This window comes from Nomascus leucogenys, chromosome X (assembly GCF_006542625.1).
Source record: "Nomascus leucogenys isolate Asia chromosome X, Asia_NLE_v1, whole genome shotgun sequence".
NCBI lineage: Eukaryota > Metazoa > Chordata > Mammalia > Primates > Hylobatidae > Nomascus > Nomascus leucogenys.
The window spans coordinates 53,789,149-53,808,483 of NC_044406.1; the positions used below are offsets into that span (position 1 = coordinate 53,789,149).

Sequence of the window (19,335 nt, forward strand, 5' to 3'; positions counted from 1 at the left end):
AATAAAATTCTGGTTAAAAATGTGTTTTCCCTAGGAGTAAGAAAAATATTCATGGCCGTAGGTTTATAACTTGTTAAAGGACTTTTTGTCCCTCCTCTAACATGCACTTTTATAACAACCTTATGATGCTGCCAGAAGATTTTAATGGCTTACTCTATTTCACTGAATGTTTATGTTATAATGTTAACTTTATACTCTCACCCTGAGGTGACTACGGTAACTAGAATGTATTTATAATTTGAAATAATAAAATAAAGCTTGATGTAAGAGAGGAAATGCAGGAACCTTTCTGATGAGTTCAAAGTGGACATATTTTGGGATTAATACCATTGTTCATTTGTTGCTAGGAGAAAGAAGGTGCATGGTGTGTGTGGGTGTGTGTGTGTGGGGTGTTGATTTGTGTACGACATTTTGTCCCATGGGGTCAAGAACACTTTAATATATTACAGGAAAACAATGTAAAACCACACAGACCAGTTTTTTCAGTTGGAAATAATGTCAATGAAGTTCAGGCCATGAGTTCAATCTCAAGCACGTCCAGTTGAATTTTCTCTGAAGGAAAACTCAAATTAATGACTGAGGACTGTATGAGGCCTAGAAACTTTACACTGTTGGACCACTGATCACAGTGAAGATTAGAAAACAGAATGAACTGGCCGGGGGCAGTGGCTCATGCCTGTAATCCCAGCACTTTGGGAGGCTGAGGCAGGCGGATCACCTGAGGTCAGGAGTTTGAGACCAGTCTGGCCAACATGGTGAAACCACATCTCAACTAAAAATAAAAAAATTAGCCAGGCATGGTGGTGCACCCCTGTGGTCTCACCTACTCGGAAGGCTGAGGCAGGAGAATTGCTTGAACACAGGAGGTGAAGATTGCAGTGAGCCAAGATTGCGCCACCACACTCCAGCCTGGGTGACAGAGCGAGACTCTGTCTCAAAAAAACAAACCAAAACAAAACAAAAACAGAATAAACTGATAATCATCTTTATTCTCAAATATGAGATGAATGCAGATGCGGTTTACTAAGTGCTGTGGGGAATGCAGACAGCTGGATACCTCTGCCTCATTTGGGGGCGCTCACAATCTAAATGGGATAGTGGGATATATGCACAATAAGAATAATAAATAACGAAAATTAATATTTATATAGCACTTTTAGTTATGACATATTTTATCACGTATGATCTCACTTAGAAGAAAACGTATTGCAACAATTTAAATCATAGCATTATGTATAATAGCAAAATGCTGGGAATACTCTAAAGGTCCCAAAAATGAAAGAATAATTAAATAAATCCTAATATATCAATTCAATGAAACATTATACAGTCCTTAACATCAATGGTATAGAAGTACATATATCAATATATAAATTTTTTTTAAAAGACAGTCTCACTCTCTCACTGACGCTGGAGGGCAGTGGTGTGATCATAGCTCACTGCAGCCTCCAACTGCTGGCCTCAAGGGACCCTCACTCCTGAGCCTCCTAAGTAGCTGGGACTCCAGATGCATGCTACTGTGCCCAGCTAATTTTATTTTTTGTGAGGAAACAGTCTCACTATGTTGACCAGGCTACGTATTTTTACCATATTTGGTATGTGAAAGAAGCAAATTACAATAGAATCATATATTTTAAATTCCATTTTTTGTAAAAAGAAAATCACATATATAAAAAATATATACAGATTACACACACATACCCACACATACATATAAACAGTGAAATGTTTGAGCTGGCTCATACTGACTCAAGAGAGCAGACTGTTAAAATAGGAATTTTGTGAGCCAGTTGTTAAACAACTGGTAGCTTGATCAATCATGATGAGAATATACGCATTTGAGAAATCAGCAAACACTGAAAATCAGGGCTTGTTTTCCACAACAGACAGTTGCTAGCATACCATTATAAAAATATTAGTAAAGATATACAACAAAAACATTAGGAATTGTTCTGTCTGAGCAGTCAAATGAGAGCTTTTATTTTCCTCATTGTGCAAATCTGTTTTCTGCTCTTCTGTCATTTCAAAAAATGTTTTACTTGCATAATAAAATCAAGCTTAGAGTTTTGAAAGACTAAAACAAACAAATTAAATACCAGCATATTCTAAGAACCGAATGAATGAAATGACGGTTCAGAGGAGAAAGTAATTTTCCTGATGCCAAGGAAGGGGCTATATGAAACTGGAAGCATTCTGCAGAATTGTAGACAAAGTAAAACTTCCATGATCATTTGATGGAAATGAAAGAAGGTCCTAAAGCTCAGGTGGAACCTCTTGTAAGCCACTGTTTTTTCCCAGGTGATACATTTGTATTAGCCTAGAGTTTTACACGTAGTCATAGGCATTTAATACATTTGTAAAAGGCCCCAAGACCTCCTGCCACTGTTGGTTAGGAAAACTGATAAGAAACAAACTACTATTCTTGGAATTCTGCAAGACTCATCTAATTACTCAAAATCTGTTCTTATTTTTTGGTTTTTTGTTTGTTGCTTGAGAGGTCTAAATAAAGCCAGAAATTAGATACTTTTATCAAAATTGAATACTCAAGGTAGTTTTTCAGTATCATCTACACCAAGGGACAGCAAATTTTCTGTGAAGTATTTATAAAAAAGTAAATATTTTATGATTCGCAGGCCATGGTCTCTGTTGCAACTGCTCAATTCTGTCGCTGCAGTGTGAAAGCAGTTGTAGCCAATACATAAACCAGTGAGCAAGGCTGTGTTCCAATAAAACTTTACCTACTAAAACAGGTGATGGGGGTATTAGGCCTGTGGGGTACAGTTTGCTAACCCCAATGTAGATAATCAGTAGGCTGATCCTTATTTTTTACTTTATCCCATTTTCAAGCATCATATATCCCATTTTTCAAGTATCATAGCAGAAGGAGCTTATTCCTTAGCTGAAATCATGCATGCTGATGTCAGCATAAATAATCTGTGGTACCAGAGACCCTAATTAAAATACTTTTTCCAAAGAAATACTATAATTTCCAATAAGCCACATTATCTTCACATGACACACATGCTCTGTAAGCCTACACAAAACCCAAATTGGTTAAATAGAAAATGCTGCAAAACCTTTGAAAAGCCACTTGCTTAATCTCACTGAACCTCAATTCCTGGACTGTAAAAATAAGATAATGACAGTTAACTCACGGGGTTTTACCATGGATGAAATTAAATACTGTATGTAAAAGCACCTTGCAAATGAAAAAAAATTCTCTTCAAATGTAGACTATTAATATTTTAAATTCTTTATAAAGTTTAATATAGAAAGATATACTATGGTGAATCATTTTGCAATGTTCTGGAAAGGTTTCGGGAACTTCTTAGCCTTTATTTTATAAACTCAGATTTTTCACGTACCATTTTTTCCTCACTATACCAGTAATAAAAAAGAGATGAGGGGAATTCCTTGAACTTGTAACTCATTTATATTTATTCCTCCCGATTAATTTATAAAAATTAGCATAAATGTAAAAGAATGATAAACAGAATTTTAAAAATGTTTTTGTGTTTTAGGTAAGAGATCTTTTCCCTGCTCTGGTTTGCTAGAGTATCTATTAAAATGTGCAATAAGATTTTCCTTAAAATTATAAATAAATTCAAGGCATTATCCAAAGTTCGTATCATTCAAACTCAGGCTTAATGTGAAAACAATCATAAAAACTGTAACTACCATTTTAAATACAAGACTGATACAAATGAAATATGGTGCTCTCCCTATGCCTCCCTAAAGGAAAGAAGGAGCAAAGCCTAGCTAGTAGTATTTAGCCCAGAATCATTAGTGTAATGTATTGCAGTTTAACTGGGCGATCGTGCTGCATGAACTCAAACACAGCACCTACCTAGCAAAAACACGAGTTTGGCTAGTATTCATCCAAAGGCAAGAAGAGTTAAACTGTCAAAAAACAATTTAGAAATATTATTAAATCCAATCCATAAGGAAGGGGGTAAGAATCACCATGACTCTCCTTTGTTTGAGGGAAATAATTTTTATCTTTATGTAAAGTTGATGTCTTAAAGTTAAAACAGAATCAAACAGTCAGCAGGAAGAAATTCCAGTAAGATATTAAGTCAGGCTAATACACAAAAACAAACTGCTTTTCTTTTAATCTGGAAGCTAAGAGACTTGGAACCACATTTTGTGCATCTCAGCTCTAAGGTCATGGGTCCAATATCTCCTTGAAATAAATCAGCTGCATTAGAATCAGTGACTCCTTGTTGATGGAAGGGGTTTGCCTGTTGTTTTGTTTTTTATCTTTTATTTCGTTTTCACTCCAAGACAATGGCCCATTCAGAACTTTCTGGAAATAGGTCTTTTTATAGTGTTGAAACTTTATATATAGCTGAGAAGTTATCTCTTCAAAGCACCAAAGGTTTTCCTTCCTTAATAAAATTAAAATATTTTTACTATAAAAACTGAAAAATATAGAAAAGTATATAATTGTTTTATTATATAGTTTTATATATTTTCCAGGATATTAAAATCACTCATAACCCCACTATTCAGAAATTATTATTCTTAACATCTTGGTATGTTTCCTTGAGTTCAGGTTTATACTTGTCATCCTGTTTTTATATATATTATGTCATTAGCTTTGTCTTGGGTTACTCTTCTTGTTTAGAAACACTTTAAATGGCAGCAATGATAGGGTATTATCATTTATTGGATTGTCACGATGACCAAACTTTTTCTTAATTTAAAATGGAACTACTAATAGAATGTACTACACAGTCCTCTGCTTTCTTCCACCGAGCATATGGAACCTAATTAGCTCTTTTTAAGGAGCCTTGAGAACATAGTCTGAGGCCTTATTTTCCTCACCTACAAAATGGGGACAATTACATCTATGTCATGGTGAGGATTCCATGAATTGAGGCATGTAAGTACATATCAAACCATCTAGCACAAGAAACTTTTGAGAAATATCAATTCCCCTTTTTCCTGTTACGCCACTTAAACATTATCTGTTTTCTTCTCACAGATAATGTTAAGAAATGATAAGGCCGGGCGCGGTGGCTCACACTTGTGATCCCAGCACTTTGGGAGGCCGAGGCGGGCGGATCATGAGGTCAAGAGATCGAGACCATCCTGGCTGGCATGGTGAAATCCCGTCTCTACTAAAAATACAAAAAAATAAAATTAGCCAGGCATGGTGGCAGGGGCCTGTAGTCCCAGCTATTCAGGAGGCTGAGGCAGGAGAATGGCGTGAACCCAGGAGGTGGAGCTTGCAGTGAGCTGAGATCGCACCACTGCACTCCAGCCTGGGCGACAGAGCAAGACTCCGTCTCAAAAAAAAAAAAAAAAGAAAGAAAGAAATGATAAGTGCCCTGCCAAAGTCAGATCACACTTATTTTACTGAGCGAGAATACAGTCCGGACCACAGGGCTTACCTGGCTAGGAAGGACTAACTCTCTCCTCACTAAATGGCTCCAGGTTGCAGGACTTTTAAAATTCCCCTCCCTCCCTTTCTTTTTCCCCAGACTCTTCCCCAGCTATCAGGAAGTCAGCAACAACCTCCCACTCCTGCCAGTGTACCTGTTTATTTTCCTTTCTAGGATTCTGCAGCTTCTGGAGGCTGAGAAACTTGTTCACCAAGTTTGCTGTGACTGTGTGCAAACTACAAGTCAGTAGTTTGTGTGTCAGCTGGAACAGTTTTCTTTAATATGAGGTGCAAAAATTTTATGGCCAGGCGTGGTAGCTCATGCCTGTAATCCAGCACTTTGGGAGGCCTGGGTAGGAGGATCATTTGAGCTCAGGAGTTCCAGACCATCCTGGACAACATAGGGAAAACTTTAGGAGGCCCAGGCAGGAGGATCACTGGAGCTCAGGAGCTCGAGACCAGCCTGGGCAACATAGGGAGACTCTTTCTCTACAAAAAATACAAAAATAAAAAACAGAAAAAAAGAAAATTAGCCAGGCATGATGGCACTTGCCTGAGGTCCTAGCTACTCTGGAGACTGAGGCAGGAGTATCACTTGAGCCCAGGAGGTGGAGGATGCAATGAGCTATGATCTTGCTACTGCACTCCAGCCTGGCTGATAAAGCAAGACCTTGTTTCAAAAAAAAAAAATTATAACTTTGTAAAATTTATCTTGCTCCTCAATGTGTGTGTGTGCGCATGTGTGTGTGTGAGAGAGAGAGAGAAAGACAGAAAGAGAGAGAGAGAGAGAGAGATTTCCTGGTAGGAAAGGTCCTTGGCTAGCTGAATTTTCTGGCAGCTGAGGTGTCTCTCCGGCCTTTCCATCTCTTCAAATTCCTCTGTCGCCTATGTCTAAAATTCAGTATTATAAACTTATTTCTAATCCAAATGGACGGCTTTTGTTTTGCTTTTCCTATAGAGATGAAAGGTACTAAAACAACACATTTTAAACTCCTCAGATAAGCCAGTCTGTTTTATTACCATATATTTCTACTTGCTTTGTGTTAATAAAAATTAATTTCCAGAAATGTCACTAACAGTTTTTCTTTACTTAACACACAGCAAGTTTTGTTTTCATGGTGCATTGTGTACCAGCTTTAATGGCTACGTTTATAAGTTTGCCAGGGCCGGAAGACATTTCTAGAACCCCATTTTTCCATATCCCATAATATTCGTAACGCCACCAAGAGAAAAGAATGGTGCATGGATTTCTTGACTTCCCTATGAAAATTAAATATTGTTAAAGCTTTTAGAACAGTGCTTGGCACACAGTAAGCTCCATGTGCTTGATAAATTAAAATTAAATCACCTGTACATGCTGTCCCCATAACCATAGCTTAGAACACACTTCCCAAGGGTTTGTGACCACACAAGCCAGTTCTGTCAGAGCCTACTTGACCCCAGATAAACCAATGTCTTTAATGAGGTTGAACCACAAGAAACTGCCATTTTTGTTGGTCAATTTCAGTTGAATGTTGGCTATTTCATTTGATGGAACCTAACAGGAATTCAGTGTGCCCCAACTTTATAACCATTATGCCATGATTCGTCGCATTCCTGACTGGAATAATGGGGCTGAGGGGCATGGCGGACCGGCTTGGGGCCCAGCCACCTGTCTCCACAGGAAAACCGCCTCCCTCCACTGGAGCAGGTGGGGAGATCAGGCCACAGGACCGGGGCTGCGGCCTGGGGCTGGCTCTGGGCTTCTGCACGCACCTGAAAAGGGGCCCAAGTTGCAGCAGGTGCAGCAGCAGTACGAGCGGGCGGTCGCGGCTGAGGTCGCGGTGTACGAAGAGGAGCGTGAGCTGCACGAGCGCGCAAGGCAGTAGCGAGAAAAGCAACGTCAGCGCCTGCCACATGCGGTCCCCGCCCGAGCGGTAGGTGCTGCTCAGGCTGAGCGCCGCCGTTGTCTCGGCCACGAACAGGAACACGGACGCCAGCACCGAGGCCGGGAATTTCATCTCCGCGCGTCAGCGGCGCTCACCGGGGACGGACGCAGTGGCGGCGGCTGTGTGGCTGTGGCGGCGGCGGCGGCGGCGGCCGTTGCTCGAGGGGCTCCCAGCATGCCCAGCCCCAAACTGCTCCCGCGCTCTGCGCAGCCCGCCGAGGGCACGCGGGCCCGGCCGACCGGCCTGGGCTCTGGAGCTGGACCTGGGGGGGGGCGGCCGACCTGGCTGGGGTGGGGTGGGGTGGGGCGAGCTGCGCAGCCCCGCCAGGACACGCCCACGCGCTCCGTGCGCCGCCCGCTAGCTCGCTCGCCAGTGCCGGCTGCGTCTCTGCGGTGACCGTCCCCTGGCGGGCCGCGAACCCGCGCCCTACGACGGCTCAGGCCGTGGCGCGGGAGCTCAAAAGGATACAGTTCGCCCTGCGGGCGTCGCGCGCAGCCTCTGGGTCCTAGAGTCCCTTGGGTCCTATCTTGGGAAACCGTTCACATCCCTTTGAAAAACTGCAACCACCCGGGCCCAGAATTGGAGTCCGGACGCCTTTCTAGCCCAGTCTATTTTCTGGGCCGAGGAAACGCGTGATTCTTCAAAGGGCCAGCATTTCCGGTCTTTTAAAAATAACCAGACCACACACAGGCTTTTCAAAGTGCAAGTATATTGTCATGCACCCACCACCAAGTGGGAAAAGATTTCACTTTTCACTGTGCCCTGTGAGCATGTCCCTTTGTCTTCCAAATACAGTGGTCTGAAGCATTGCTTCCAGTGGTGAAAAAGCGTCAAAGATCGTCTTTAGGAACCTATCCTTACCTCCCAGAAAAACTGCCTACAAAATATATTCCTCTATAACTGTAAGTAATTCAGGGCAAAGATCAGGGCCTAATAAGGAAGTAGTTTTTTTATTCCAAGATAGACCTCTGCTTATTGGTGTGCCAATACCAAGACTAACACAACTCCTTTTAGCCCATTGAACTTTCCACCATCTTCTTGATATCAGGGAGGGCTGAGTACCTCCTGATACTCGATCAAGCCACTAAATCTCTCTAAAACTCAGATTCCATAAAGGGATTAGACTTAAATAATTATCAGATCTCTTCCCCTGTTGAAATTGGGTGATTTCAATCTTCAGGCATCTCTGGCATTTTTCTATTTAGGAAAATAATGTAAACACAAATAGAATGTAAAGATTCAAAAGGAATCAAAACAAAAAAAGGTACAGGGAGAGAACGTGGTGGGCTGTTTTTCTGGTTTTTATGTGGCATGAGAAAATCCATTTATGAGTTAAGGGGCAGATTCAGCCAGCAGCTGAGAGGTAACAGGCCCTTTCCCTAAAAGGATTACTAATGTCTATTTATAGAACCCAGAAGGCCACCATGTCCTGGGCCAAGATACATACACTGCCACAAATACAGAATCAGCAGCAACACTCCTCAGAGTATTTGTGTAATGTTTTACTTGACATCGTGGTTAGCTTTAAAGGAAAAATTGGTAGCTTAGAATTATTAATCAGGACACTGAATATTTAGCATTAGATTTTATTTTAAGGCAAAGGATTATCACAGGTTTTACATTAAGTGTACTGTACATAAATGTATTATAAGGAGGGGCAATAAGCCAATAAATAACATTGCTTTAAACACTATAAAGTCCAGTTTATAGCGAATTATTTTCTACAGTACAAAACGAATACAGAAAACACATTTGGAAAGATCACAGTGTTTAGAACATTGTAACAGCAGTTGTAAAAACCATAAGGTGCATCTCTAAGCTTCTGACTCTATCTTGCTTATAAAGAGATTTCATTATACCATGCAGTGGGCTGTGAGCAAACTCCCACATGAAAGGGAAGCAATATCAACTGACTAGTACTATCCCCTCCAGAACAACCAATAACAAAAGCTAAATTCTGATGAGCATTTGCAAGTTGATCCTTCTTAGTCTGCACATCAGCCAACTTGCTCACTCAGTCTGCACACCAGCTAACTTGCTCCAGTGATCACGTCTTTCTGTATTATCATTTGCCATTTTGTCCTTGAGAATAATATATACGTTATAGCTTATGATTGCTAGTTTCCCTGTCAGACACCTCAGTGGGTTTTGACTAAAGATTAATGTCATGTATGGCATTATACTTTTTCACTAGGACCAAAATACCCATTATTTTTTAAAATATTATGTACATAATAATAGACTTATAGAAAGTGATGTTTTGGTATATTAATATGTAACATACCAGAATACTTGAGAATTTGGTTTTATTATAAAATACAGTAGTATGACATTTTGTGATATAGTAAAATATCTGGCAAAATATTCTACTCTAAATTTAGACCTAATTGCTGCAGATGTCTTTGAAAGAGCCTCAAAGTGCTCCTAAGGAAATATAACAATTAGCAAGAGGTCATATAACCTGTTATGGCAAAGACATTTTTAAAAAGCCTTTCATTTTGTGTCCGAGTCTTTCAGAATTTTACTTGTATACAACAGATAAGTGCTGTTTGATTTAGTGCTAATGGAAATTAGTAGGATTTTAAAGTAGTAACAACCAATCACTATTATTTGGTATATTTTTTATAATTTTATGTTTTTAACTCTGCATTTGTGCCAAGGCAAATATATTGCAAAGAGTACAATTTTATTAATAATACTAATTCTTTGATCAGTTCCTCAAAATTCAATAGTACTTTGAATAATAGTAGTTCATTCCTAGATACAGTTTGAAATAAGCAGTTATACTATATTGACAGAGTATTTCTTTGTACCTCCCCGTAAGTAAGAAATTGCCCTAATGTGCTGTTTGTGAAATGTATCATTAGGAAGGTGAGCTTTGTTTTTTTTCAATGATACAATTATATTTCTGTAAGTATTGTGAATTATGCCAAAAAAGCTTTTTGGAGCAGTAAATTCTATTCGCTGGGAAATACACATTCCAAAACTAACATGTGGTGCTTGACCCAGTATATATTCCCCAGTATATGGCTTTGTAAAGTGCTCCCCCTAGTAATTTGATTCTACAAAATCCATTTTTAAATGTTTGTTAATTTAGAGCCATTGGATTAAAGATATTAAAATTCAGACTTCCAAGAAGAGTTCCCCCAGATGTTCAAAGTTGAGAAAGCTGTACCTTTTTAAAGATTGGGCTGTCCTTCCTTAACAGATTCTAAAACCAAACTTTTAGGCTGGGCGCGGTGGCTCACGCTTGTAATCCCAGCACTTTGGGAGGCCGAGGCGGGCGGATCACGAGGTCAGGAGATCGAGACCACGGTGAAACCCCGTCTCTACTAAAAATACAAAAAAAATTAGCCAGGCGTGGTGGCGGGCGCCTGTAGTCCCAGCTACTCGGAGGGGCTGAGGCAGGAGAATGGCGTGAACCCGGGAGGCGGAGCTTGCAGTGAGCCGAGATTGCGCCACTGCACTCCAGCCTGGGCGACAGAGCGAGAGTCCGTCTCAAAAAAAAAAAAAAAAAAACCAAACTTTTGCACTTTGCACTTAGAATATTCCATTTCTACTGCTAGAGAGTCTATGTGCAACTCATGTTACATTTTGCATTTTCAAGAACATAGGGATTCTACTGCTCCTACAGTATTCAAAAGACATCTTTAATATTGAAATAGCAAAGTCCTAAAAAACAAAGACAAAACTGATGATCTAAATCAATCCACATGTTTTAATATATCCACATATAAGGGTTACCACATTCAATATGAACCAAATTCAGCAGTAGAATTAATTATATTGGTAACTGCCACTTAAGCATAGATTGTAAAATGAAACTTACGGGGACGACATCAGAGACCCCACTAAAACCAAGGTGCAAAAAGATCACTTGTTAAAGATTGACAGTAGTCAATTATAGTCTGTATCTTTAAAACTGACTGCTATGTCACAGCTACTTCATACATATTACTAGAACAGTACACATTAAAGCATGTACATTATCACTACACACAAAATATAAAAATAAAACATCAGCAAGAATTGCATTACTCTACTTAAGAAACTGTATGTATTTGGTGTTTACACATATACATATTCAAATGTCCCCCACCACACCCCCACATCTTTTTAGAGTGTTCACCATTTCTGAAAGAGTAAGAGGAAGATATATATTTTGGTACTTTCTGAAGATCTATGTCCAAGTGCAAGACTTTAAAGCCATCTGTTGGTTTCAATTTAGGAGGTGGTGGTTCTAGAACAAAAGAGATATTGTGGCTCTTGGATGATTCTGAATACAAAGATAAATAGAAATGGGCCCCAAAAGGAGTGGAGAAAGAAAGGAAAACACAAAGTTTTTCTTATGGAGAGACACTTGTGGCAATTTCTAGGATTTTTTTTTCTTTTTTTGAGACGGAGTCTCGCTCTGTCACCCAGGCTGGAGTGCAGTGGCGCAATCTCGGCTCACTGCAAGCTCCGCCTCCCGGGTTCACGCCATTCTCCTGCCTCAGCCTCTCCGAGTAGCTGGGACTACAGGCGCCCGCCACCACGCCCGGCTAATTTTTTGTATTTTTAGTAGACACAGGGTTTCACCGTGGTCTCGATCTCCTGACCTCGTGATCCGCCCGCCTCGGCCTCCCAAAGTGCTGGGATTACAAGCGTGAGCCACCGCGCCCGGCCAATTTCTAGGATTCTAATAGACACAGAACTCAACAACTAAACAACGTCAAACAGGTTTTTTTACCCAGGAGAGTTTTCTCAATCTTTAATATGTTAATGTCCCATATAATCTTCAAAAGGGGGTAAAATAATAAAACTTTCCTAACTTATTTAATCACAGAATAAATTTTTCCACAGGGCAGCTCATGGTACTGCCGGGCTGCATTTGGGGAAATATTGCAGCTGTCATGTAATAGGCAGGTTCTGTTTCCATTTTCTCCCATAACAACAAAGGAAGGTAGGAAGACTTTATCAATACTAGGAAACAGGAATGGGATGCAGGCCCTGCACTGTCCAATACAATAGCCAACTCACATGCAGCTCTTATACACTTGAAATGTGGCTACTTCGAGACTGGAGATGTATAGTACGTATAAAATACACACTGGAGTTTGAAGACTCAATACAAAAATGTAAAATAGCTCATTCATGTTTTTATATTGATTGCCTATTGAAATGCAATATCATTTTGGATATATAAGGCTAAGTCAAATACATTATTAAAATTAATTTCATCTTTTTCTTTTTGCCTTTTTGATGTAGCTACTAGAAAACTTGAAAATTGCATATGTGGTTTGCATTCGTGGCTCACATCACGATTCTAGCAGACACTGCTGCTGCATTTGAGAAACTCATGGCTGTTATCTTCTACAGATGGTTACTAATGGCTTCAACCTAGCAGAAGTTTTAATAAGCTTAGTCAAGCTTAATAAATAAGTTTAATAAACTTAATCAACTTAGCTTGAACATATCCTTTACTGAGATCTATCTAATAGCTAAATGTCGGCTTTCGATTCATATGCGATATCAACTCTCCTTAAGTCAGTCTCATTCTTTTTCGCTCAACTACTTACACACACACACACACACACGCACACAGAGGGGTAAACTTTTTCCTACAGGGACTAAGAAAAACCAAAAGGGAAGCAAACAGGAAGACTTTGCAAACTGTTTTCATAACCCTGGGTAGTTCAGCCTCATGTATCTTTACCCCCTTCTCCCTCTTCTTCCTCAGTATTGGACAGGGAGAAGAAAGACAAAAAAAAAGAGAGGATAGTCTGTTCTTTTAATCCACATAACTCACCAAACCCTGCAAGAACAAAAACATGGGTGATTCGGTTATTTTAATTAATTTTTTCAAATTCAGTTCAGAGGGGGTAATTAGCAGGTGCACAAAGGCAAAAGAAGATTCTGGGAATTCTGCAGATAAGTGACTTTGCCATTTGTGGAAGAGTCTAGATAAAAATGACGAGGTTCAATGATTCAAGAAAACAAAAACAAAACAAAACAAACAACTCTAAAGGCATCATCCATCAGGCCTCGATTCATTAGTACTTTCAATTAAAGAAACAAGAAGAGAGATCGCACCTCCAGTATGAGATTTATGATAACGGATGAGGGTAAAACATTTAGTGTAGCATCAACTTTTTTTTGTAACATTAAAAATAAAATTACCAGGTTTATTTATGGAGGGGAAGCAGGATAAATGCCACCACCACCCTATTCTCATGAATAGCCACACTCACTTGTGATCTGACTACTAGGCCCAAATTCTGTTGCTGCTGACCTTGAGGTTGTCCGCCCTTCTGTCCAAAGGGTAATCCAGCCGTATTGAGGCTGGAACTCTTAGCTAAGAACAGACATGGATGGAAGAGATAAGGAGAAAACCTGCCCTCCTAGGCGAAAGGAGGTCACATGATAGAGCAGATACAGGAAAAAACATACCACAATGAACTATAATATTTAAAGAGGAGAAGAAGGAGAAGTTGGTGAATCAGGGGTGGTCCTGGGTTAGAGGTCCCAGAAAGCAATAAAACTCATGGGTAAGAATGGACTGGTTCTTTACAGTGTTAAACATGCATCCACAACTCACTTTGAGATACTGAGCTTCAGCAAGCTTCCCCTCACCCACCCCTTTGCCTGCCTTCTCATTTGCTTTCCTTGCCAAATTTATACCAATATTACACGGGCTCGGCAAATTTGAGGCTCGGTCATTTAGCTATTAATTTGGGACAGTGCTGAATAAATAGCCCAGGTCTCCAAAGGAAGGCCTAATATGCAATTGAGAGTATATTTTGATCACTATATGTCACGTGGTTCTGAGACTTGATTTAAAGTGCAGATCAAACTCACCCCAGAATTACTTTATTTTCCAGTTCATTTTCTCTCTACAGACCTGGCTTGCCTGCTCCTTTTCTTGAGTTACTGGCACTGTAATCCTTTGTTCTCAGCAAGCAAAATAAATATTTGCATTAAAAGGAGCTTCTGAGCTAAATCAGTCTATTCCCATGTAGTAAGTCTTGGTGACTCAGAACTTTCTGAGGCAAAATGCTGTGCTCAGGACTGGTGGTAGAATATAAAAAAAGGTACACTTGGTTTTTATCCATCTAGTGACCCAGACCTCAAGCACTACAACCACATATAGAGATTCTATTTGGTTGAAATGCTTATTGGAAGTCATAACTGGGCATGATTTTCCTATGTATATAGTGGGTAAAATATAACATCCCTTTTAAATATATAAAGGATCTGCACATTTAAAAAACTCACTTATATCCATTTTATCATTGACAACTTTTATAACAACCGTGTGAAGTAGACACGGTGATTATTATTATTACTACAGTGGCCCCTAAAAGTGGCAGAGCAAGACTTTGAGATTTCCAGCACAGGGCTCTTTGCACCACTAATGGTTTTCCTTTTAATTGTGTGTTCATTTAACATGGCTAGAAATCACAAACCCATTTGTTTCATTGAAATTACTGAGATTTGCTCTTTCAAATTTGAAACAATTTCAGTATTACCATGATTAAAATCTTAATATGTCAAAAAAGTTAAAGAAATAAGCTGCCACTGGAAGAGATGCAATTTAGCACAGACCAAGAAAATGACTGTTTCTCGAGTTATCAGTAAGCAAATACTGTTATCTTAATAGCATAGTCAACTACCTAAAGAAGCACAGGGAAATACACTCTAGCAATCCCCTGTTCTACTCAGTTATCAAGTTACAAGTGGAAGTAAAAGACTACAAACTGATGACTGAAACAGGCTTGGGCAAAATAAAAATGTGTAATATTTTGGAGTGTGTGTGGAAGAGATGGTATGTAATCACATTAATGAAACAAAATACACAGAGTTGTAATGGTTTCCAAAATGTCTTGCTATCAAAGTATAATGCAGTCTCCCCATTATTGAGACTATTTCAATGTATCCTCAAACATTTCCACTATTACCTTCAGGGTTTATAATTGCTCATGCTATGTATAGTAAAGAATATTAAAGTTATACTAGTGGTGGTGAAAATGCCCCTGTAGCCTTTAAGAGACAACAGGCTTAAGTACTACATTAAAAATGCTACCACAGAGAAGGGGGGCAAGTTGGATAATTAAATAAGAAGTAACATGCCACACTTTCCTACAGCAAAATGTAAGAATCTTTTTTCCCCTTCTCGGAAAAATAATATAGAAGAGGACCTTCCAAAATCTATAATTCTTTCAGGAAAATGAAAAGTTTCATCAACATGTTTAAGTGCTAAACAAGCCTATTGTTGTTTCTAATTTACCGAAATGTCATTTCATAAAGACAATACTCAATCATGGTCTTTGCTTAGATTTGACACACAAATCATAATGGTTAGCACATCATCATCAGGCCTATCAGAACTTAAAAGGGCAGATAGGCCCGAAAGTGGTCTTGTTTTTCTGAAGTTACTAGAAATGGAACTGATATGATAATGAGCTAGAGTATCAGTTCTGAGTGCTTTAGGTTTCACGTCTCAAGGATGAGTTGTGAAAGGAACAGCAAATGAAAACAGAAGGTAGCTTTGAGGGAAAGGTTATTTTGTTCACTATTGTATCCCCAGATTCTAGTCTAGAATACTGAATAAATAAACTTAGAAAGTGAAACCCTGGGTTTGAATCCTTGTTTTGTCCTTTTCTAGCTGTGAGACTTTGGAGCATTTACCAAACACATCTTGAGGGGTTCTGTGTTCCATAAAGCTCTGTATATAGGATGGTTATTATATTCAGCCTATATGAAAGAACTTCTGGACCCAATTTGGGGAGTCATCTGAAAGCTGCTATTTATGTGGTATCACCCAAACTGAGCATTTTCACTGATGAACAACTGAGGCCAATTTGATATGGTTATATCTGAGGATGTAAAAATGAAACAGGAAGCTTAAAAGATGTATGCATTTCAAAATCATTTTGTCCTACTTTATTGCAATGAGTGAACATACACAGTCATAAAATACACAAAGATAGTTGTTACTTTTCTTTGGTCAGATTCTTTGAGAATGTTATGAATGCTAGGGATCCTTGTCCCCTCAAAATGAGCACACTCACACAAACAAACTGGTCCATACATATACACACACCAACATACTTGTAGGTTTGCTTTTTAGGCAACAGAGCATTCCCCAACTCTTTCCAAAGTCTATGATTCAAGTTAAGAATTACTGAAATAAAGAATAAGTATTTGGATTTACATGGGAATAGATATGGAATACACACCATACACACACACACACACACACATCCAAATATTTAATGACTATTTAAATAAGTCTTATACAGTACACAATTTCCTACTCAATCTGATATACGCAATTGCCACTGACAAAATTCTAGGAAAAGGGTCAACTCATGCTCTGCATATTGAAGTGACAGATGCTCCTGTAGTGTTCTGCAAACCACTATTTACTTGAAGCAGTTTCACTACTTCTATGTGTTTACAGCAGGATTGAATTTGATATGACAACTTGGCTCAATGAGTATTACAGCCAATTTCTAGTGGACCCTGTGTCTTGGAAGGTAAGGCAACCAACCACAGAATTCACTCATCTCTTCATTTAATAGTATAAAATGGAACAAAATTATTTCCACAATCACTGGTGACTTCCTCAGCCTGTCTGCCTGTCCCAAACAAAGGCAGAAATGATACATCTTTGTAGTGGTTCCCCTGATCTTTGAAATTAGTGATATTTACCAAGAGTATATTTTATAGTTCAGCTAATAGCTCCATCAAGATTATGTGCATAAAGGCATTTTTAAAATTACTAACAATAGACAATACAGTTAACACTTCCTATGGAGAAAAACACTTTACAGCAACACTTGCTATAGTATAAGTTTACTAGCTTATAAATTTTGCTATTCTAATTGAGCTTTGAGGAAAAAAAAGGAACCAGGAAAAGAGAGGTTCTGAGGCCTAAGAAAACTTCAAATTTTAGTATCTGAACTAAGCTATGATATGATTTCTTTAAATTGCCCAGGGTAATGAAAAAAATAGAGATTCATATGCAAATATCTTTACTCAGTAAAAACCATAAATTTCAATAAGTATAAGCACAGGACAACCAAGAGTTTATTTTTATACTTCAGCAACCTGACAATTCATCCCTCATAGCAGTTTTCAGCTGGGCAATTATTTTAATTTTTTATTGTCTTTATTTCTGGATTTAAGGGTAGAGGGCACACACAAATGGTCAAATTCTCATTCAGATTGCAAAGGTATTAGCGTATTTTTTGTCATAGTCCACACTTGCAGTTTGGTTTTCTATGTCATAACTGAAAAACAGATCATTTCTCTTTCCCCTTTTCGTATGATCCCTTGTTTCACATCTATTCCCTGACACATTAAATCTCTGCAGTTTTGAGATGAGTTGTGGTATCTTTATTTTGCAGATCCTTTCTCAAATCTGGCATCATGTTGCCTTCACCTGCCTAATTCCTTCCTTCTGGTGGCAATGTTAAGGCTCATGGTTGCGATACCATTGAATGTGGCTTATGTGGAAACTGCCTTGGCTTGGCTCAGGGGATCTCTGCAGGGCCACAGTGGAAGATGGAGCCTTCTAAACAAAGACGCTGAAGAGTGGGAATTCAGCCTGATTGGGCTGCAGCAGGTCAATCAGAAAGCACACTGTCCCAGAGAAGCCTTCATACAAGCTGTATATACTTTCAAGGACCCGAGAACCGGCCTTGAATTCCTCGGTAAATAAGAATTGAGCAAACCTAAGAGAAGAAGAAAATATGAACAGTTTAACGTGAGTGTTTCCATATTATGGACCTTGGGTTGCTTCTTCCTCTTCTATTAAAGTTTTGGCATAGTTTTCTTTCCAGAATTATATAAGTATTTTAAGAAACACATTTTCTCTGTTAAAAAAAAGAAGATCCATTATATAACTGTGTGTGTTTCACAACAAATTATGCTGGCAAGCAAATCCAACTATTCTTAGAGTTTGCAAAGCAAAGCAGTTTGGAATTTTCAAGGATTTCATTCTTTCTGTCATCCAGTAATTAAAGTAAAAAAAGACAGATAAATTGTTCTACTTTCATTTATCTTGAAAAGAAGCAAAGTGATACATGACTGTTCCTTTAAAAAAGTAAATATGCTGTGTTTCTGCAGACATATTACTTCTGAGCTGGATTTTCATTTATATGTGACAAAAAGCAGAGACTGTAAAAATAAATGGGCAAGATTTTATACAGTCTGTGCTGTGAGCAAACAAGGGAATAAGATGAATAGGAAAAGGCAGCAACCTTTCACAATGATAACATCAAATAGCAAACGCAGCTACAAGACAGATTATTTTTGAGACATTCGCCTTAAATTAAATCACAGGCCTCTAAATTCCCTATGAAAGACCCTTTTTTTGCCACCCATATTTGCCACAAATATTATTCAGATTATTTTTAACAAGTAACATTTTTACAGTAGTTTACAGCTTCCAAAGTGCCGTGACCTACATCATCCTTTTTTACTGACTTGCTCTACTCATTCCCATCAAGAACACAAATAATCACCAATTCAGAGGCTGGAGTTCACAGCTTGGTAAGGCCCAAGTGCTGATACTGTCATAAATTTAGGTTACTGCTACTACATAGGGGGTCTTACAAAGGGTAATTATTTATTTGATTTTTTTAGGGCTCTTGGAATTACATACGGCAACTTAAAATAAATCAGCAGGAAACAGATTGGAATTCTATTTGGTACAATTTTTCTATAACTGTTTTCCTGAGTATGAAACAATTTTAAAATGGAATTTAAAATTTTAAACAGTAGAATATTAATGTATCATAAGAGTTACTTCTAAGTTTGTAATAATATAGCCAGCATCACAATATAGCTTCAGTCGGGCTCCTCAGAAAAAAAGTTTTCAAGTGTATAAAAGAAGGCACACAGGATTCCAAAGGAAAATAATTATATTAAAACACGACAAAAATTTTAAAGCCAAATTTGTAATATAATAACATATGTATTATTTGCTAACACATTAAATGCCAAGGTACAATAGTGGATTTAGTAACTGCTAGC

At 38.7% G+C, this 19,335-nt stretch overlaps 2 protein-coding genes across 3 annotated transcripts in view; both read right to left on the reverse strand.

Moving 5' to 3' along the window:
- The window catches only part of XK (X-linked Kx blood group), a 45,503-nt gene extending 37,878 nt beyond the window's left edge, over nucleotides 1-7,625 (reverse strand). Inside the window, exon 1 of the mRNA XM_003270984.3 lies at nucleotides 7,142-7,625. Within this exon, the coding sequence (XP_003271032.1) occupies nucleotides 7,142-7,386 (245 nt within the window). The 5' untranslated portion in view covers nucleotides 7,387-7,625. The remainder of the gene's footprint in view (nucleotides 1-7,141) is intronic.
- Nucleotides 7,626-17,361: 9,736 nt separating this feature from the next.
- Nucleotides 17,362-19,335, reverse strand: part of LANCL3 (LanC like 3) — a 99,813-nt gene continuing 97,839 nt past the window's right edge. For both annotated transcript variants that reach the window (XM_003270981.2, XM_003270982.2), the window contains one exon: nucleotides 17,362-18,032. Coding sequence is in view for 1 of the 2 variants with exons in the window: in XM_003270982.2 (XP_003271030.1) it covers nucleotides 17,873-18,032 (160 nt within the window). In the remaining variant the exon portion in view is untranslated. The remainder of the gene's footprint in view (nucleotides 18,033-19,335) is intronic.